The 3,883-nt window shown below is 33.3% G+C and overlaps 1 protein-coding gene across 3 annotated transcripts in view; it reads left to right on the top strand.

Annotated features, from left to right (window-relative positions):
* Positions 1-3,665, top strand: part of LOC112679213 (cytosolic carboxypeptidase 6) — a 61,254-nt gene extending 57,589 nt beyond the window's left edge. The window contains exons 12-13 of one of the 3 annotated variants that reach the window (XM_025548925.1): positions 1,789-2,260; positions 3,239-3,665. In XM_025548925.1, coding sequence (XP_025404710.1) covers positions 1,789-2,246 — 458 coding nt within the window. In that variant the 3' untranslated portion in view covers positions 2,247-2,260; positions 3,239-3,665. The remainder of the gene's footprint in view (positions 1-1,788; positions 2,261-3,238) is intronic. The other 2 variants (XM_025548926.1, XM_025548927.1) reach the window with 2 other exon arrangements.
* The last annotated feature ends 218 nt before the right edge of the window (positions 3,666-3,883 follow it).

Genomic DNA, 3,883 nt, shown 5'->3' with positions numbered 1-3,883 from the left:
TTTTTTGTTTTTTTTTTTTTTTTTTTTTTTTTTTTTTTGCAACTAGTTTTATTAATTATTAATTATATTTTAACAATACACTGTATAAATTATAAACAACTTTTTATTTCTATACGATTTGAGTAATATTTTCTTCTTGTATTGTTAAAATAACTAAAATAGGATTATAAGGCTTAAGTAAAGATTTTTATTTAAATAATTCTTTGTTTCTATATATAACTAGTCATATGTTGTTCTTTAATTTTTAAAAACAAAAAAAGAACATTCAATTTGTAAATTTGTAACTTTACTGAAATAAATTGGAATTTTATTTTTTATCAGAACAGGATTCAACATACAAATAAATGTTATTTAAAACGTTGTTTTTTTATCTTCGTGAAAAAACAACAATAGTAAGTTATGTTTTGCATTTGACGGTTATTTATTAATACGGTACCTAAGGGCCGCCGAGTAATCACAAATACTTCTATAGTATTGTAGCCGATTTCAAAAGATTTAAATATGCATTACAAGAGCAGAGCTGTAATTCTCTTTCTTTAACAATGAGAAAGAGGCACATATCATATCTTCGTAACATATCCCTTGGAAAGCTAAGGGCTACGGCTGTCAGCTGAATCATGGAAGCGGATATGATCAGATAACCCCTTTACCTAACTTCTACTCATCCGATTTACGTAGCTGTATTAGATCCGATTTAATTCCAATACTTAAACCAATTTTTCTATAAAAAAATACTTATAGTTTACGTGTTCTCTTTGGAGTATACAAATACGTATTGATTGTACGAACCGATTACAGGTTAAGTACCGAGTGCAATACTTCGACGTTTTAATTGTTTAATATATACCTGAGTTTCAATTGTTCTACAGATTTCTATATGAATCAACAAAACATTTATAATTCTAAATAAAATCCAAACAAATAACAATAACTTAAGACTTGTGGTTTTCTGGAAAATAATATCTTGTTTGTTTCGACTTATTTTTGTGCACCTCGAGTGATGTGCACGACTTATTTTGTTTATAACATTTGGGTGATTTTGAATAAACAAAATTATTTCATTTCGGCTGGTGCATCAAAATTAGAAGAAAAAAAACGGTTTTTAAACGAATTATTCCGAATAATTGGCGTATCGATGACGGTATTAGAACGAAGTAATGTATAGATACCATAAATAATAAGTTTAACTTTCTGGTGATAGAAAAGTTCGACCGAATCCGTCTTCTGGTGTAAACACACCCCGTCGAATTCCAGTGTTCGTGTACCTCTATTACACCCGAAAACTTGTTTATGTATAACAATTATACACTAGAAAGCAACATTTCCCCCAACCTCTTAAGTTGTAATCGCCAAACATTAATGTTGGATCAAAACCATTTTAATATTTATTACGTCTACGGCAAAAACGAACTATTTTAATGTGTTCGATCGAAATAACATTTTGACGTTACTAAAAATGTCGGCAAACATGTGTGCCTACTAAAATAAATAATAGTGGTAATAAGTAATAAAAAGTATAATAATATCTATAAATCAGTCATATGTTATCGAGTAAATATTAGATTATATTTATCAAACGGTACACAGAACATAACAAGTGCTTGGAATTTGACAGTTTATACTTGGGTACACGTACACATTTTATGAAACATCACTACGGTAATTTACTAGTCGGGTAAAAAGCTTAATGTGAGAGATTAGAGGTTTTTTTTTTTTGATAAGGTAAATGAGGTCATTCGTATTGTTTTACATTTGGCCCGCGGTTTTCCTTACACCATGCTTTTCAAGTCTACACCATCGGCAGATGCGTGGTGCTCACGTGCTCGGACTATTTCAAATCGAAGGGCGTGCTGACGACGCAACCGGTCGCGGCGCCCCGGGGCGCGAAGAAGAAACGTCACCAAAAGCGGAAGAACGGGTTGTGCCTGGGGCAGCGCGATGTGTACCCGATGTTCAAGAGAAAGCTGAAGAAGAAGTCGCTGACGTTGAAACGGGTCGACATCAAGGACTCGTTCCGCAACATGATGCTGTCGGGCGTGACGGCGCAGGACCGTCGCAGGACCGTCGATTGGAGCACAAGGCCGAGCATGCGATTCGCGGACTGCGGCAAAAAGCCGGACGCGTCGGCAACGGCAGCGGCGACGGCGTCCGAAAACGATCGCAGAGAAAACGCCGCCCACGCGTTTTCCGTCATCAACGTAAACGACATCATACGAGACACGCACGCGTTGCGGCTCAACACCTAACCGCCACTCCTGCGGTAAATTATTGTGCCGACGTGTTTTCCCTATCGGTGCCGGATTTAACGGCGGTGCAAAGTTTGCAAATGCACCGGGCCGTAGGGTGCAGAGACCAGTAGATTTTCCCGGTTGCATCCGAAAACCGCACATTTTTGATTTTGACCCAAAATAGATCGATATAGACAAGAACCGCACACTTTATCGATCATTGTATAACAAAATACCCCAAACTTATAGTGGTTAAACCCGTACACTAGTTTTAGCGCTAACTAACTGATAAGATATACTCCAATAATCATGCTAACACGTTTTAATACTTCGGTTTTTAATTAAATTGTATTTAGTTTAGGAGCACATATTTAAACGGTAGGAAGAATTTTTAATCGACGAAGATAGTATGAAATTTTTAAAAATTGTTGGTTTCAGCCAATCAAATTTTAAAAATTGTACACACTTTATATTTTAAAATTTATTTTACATTTTAGAATACTCGTTTATGCGTTTTTTTTTTTTTTTGTTAAATAAATTATAAATTATTAAGTATACCTAACCTAGGTAAGTATAACCTTTTTGGGATCGAAATCAAAAGTATGCGATTTTTGTATACAACAATTTTAAAAATTGTGCGTTTTTAACCTATCAAAAATGTGCGATTTTTGTATACAACAATTTTAAAAATTGTGCGTTTTTAACCTATCAAAAATGTGCGATTTTGTTCTGTATTTTATCAAAAATGTGCGGTTTTAGGAATCAACGATTTTCTCAGTGGCTCCATATATTTATCGTATGTATTATCTGATTGCACCGAAGATATTATATCGACCGTGTTAACGGTTCGACAAACTGAACGAACTTCGATCGAAATTATAACAAAACTATTCATAGATTTTAATGTTAACCCGTTCAATTTATTCTTACGATAATTTCACATTTCGTTTTCAACGTGTATCGAAGACATTTATTCGGTTAATGTTAAACAATTTTTCTTTTTTTTTTAGATTTCCGGTCAGTAAAGTTGCATCCTGGTCTGCCATTAGTTAAATCCGACGCTGAATCTATTACGAGTATAAAATAAGTGTTTATAATCAGTATTGTTCAAATACAGGTTACTGCAGCCATCACCAGTTGCAATCATTTTCGTGTTGGCTATCCCGCAACATGATTTATGCGTTATAAAATGTATATTGTTCATATTCCTGATCATTTTTACGTAAGTAACGTCCGCCTATTCGAGTAGGCATTGTGCTGAAGCGCTCGATTTTTTTTTCAATTTTCGTTTACTACGTGAACCTTTTTTAAATGTTTCTTATTTGATTTTACCACAAGATAATATTATTTGAAGCACGTTTTCGCGAGAGGAATATTATATAAGCCGGATCTTTGTAAAATATAAACAACATTAAAAAATCGTTAAAACCAAATCTTTGACTATTTTATTTTTGAAGTGCAGCGGAACCCCGATAACCCCAGGACAATCTTTGGTAACAAAAAAAATTTAAATTGTCGTAAATTAGATTTGTAGAAAAAATATTATCCTTATTATTGAAATTCTAAGATCAAAAAATTTTTTGTAATAATATTAAATTAAATAAAAATAATAATATTAGTAAATAAATATACATATATGTATATGTTACGGGCAA

This window comes from Sipha flava, unplaced genomic scaffold, assembly GCF_003268045.1.
Source record: "Sipha flava isolate LNK unplaced genomic scaffold, YSA_version1 132_pilon_pilon, whole genome shotgun sequence".
NCBI classification, from domain to species: Eukaryota; Metazoa; Arthropoda; class Insecta; order Hemiptera; family Aphididae; genus Sipha; species Sipha flava.
The sequence above is the reverse complement of the archived record's forward strand: the minus strand, read 5'-3'. Positions and strand labels throughout refer to the sequence as shown.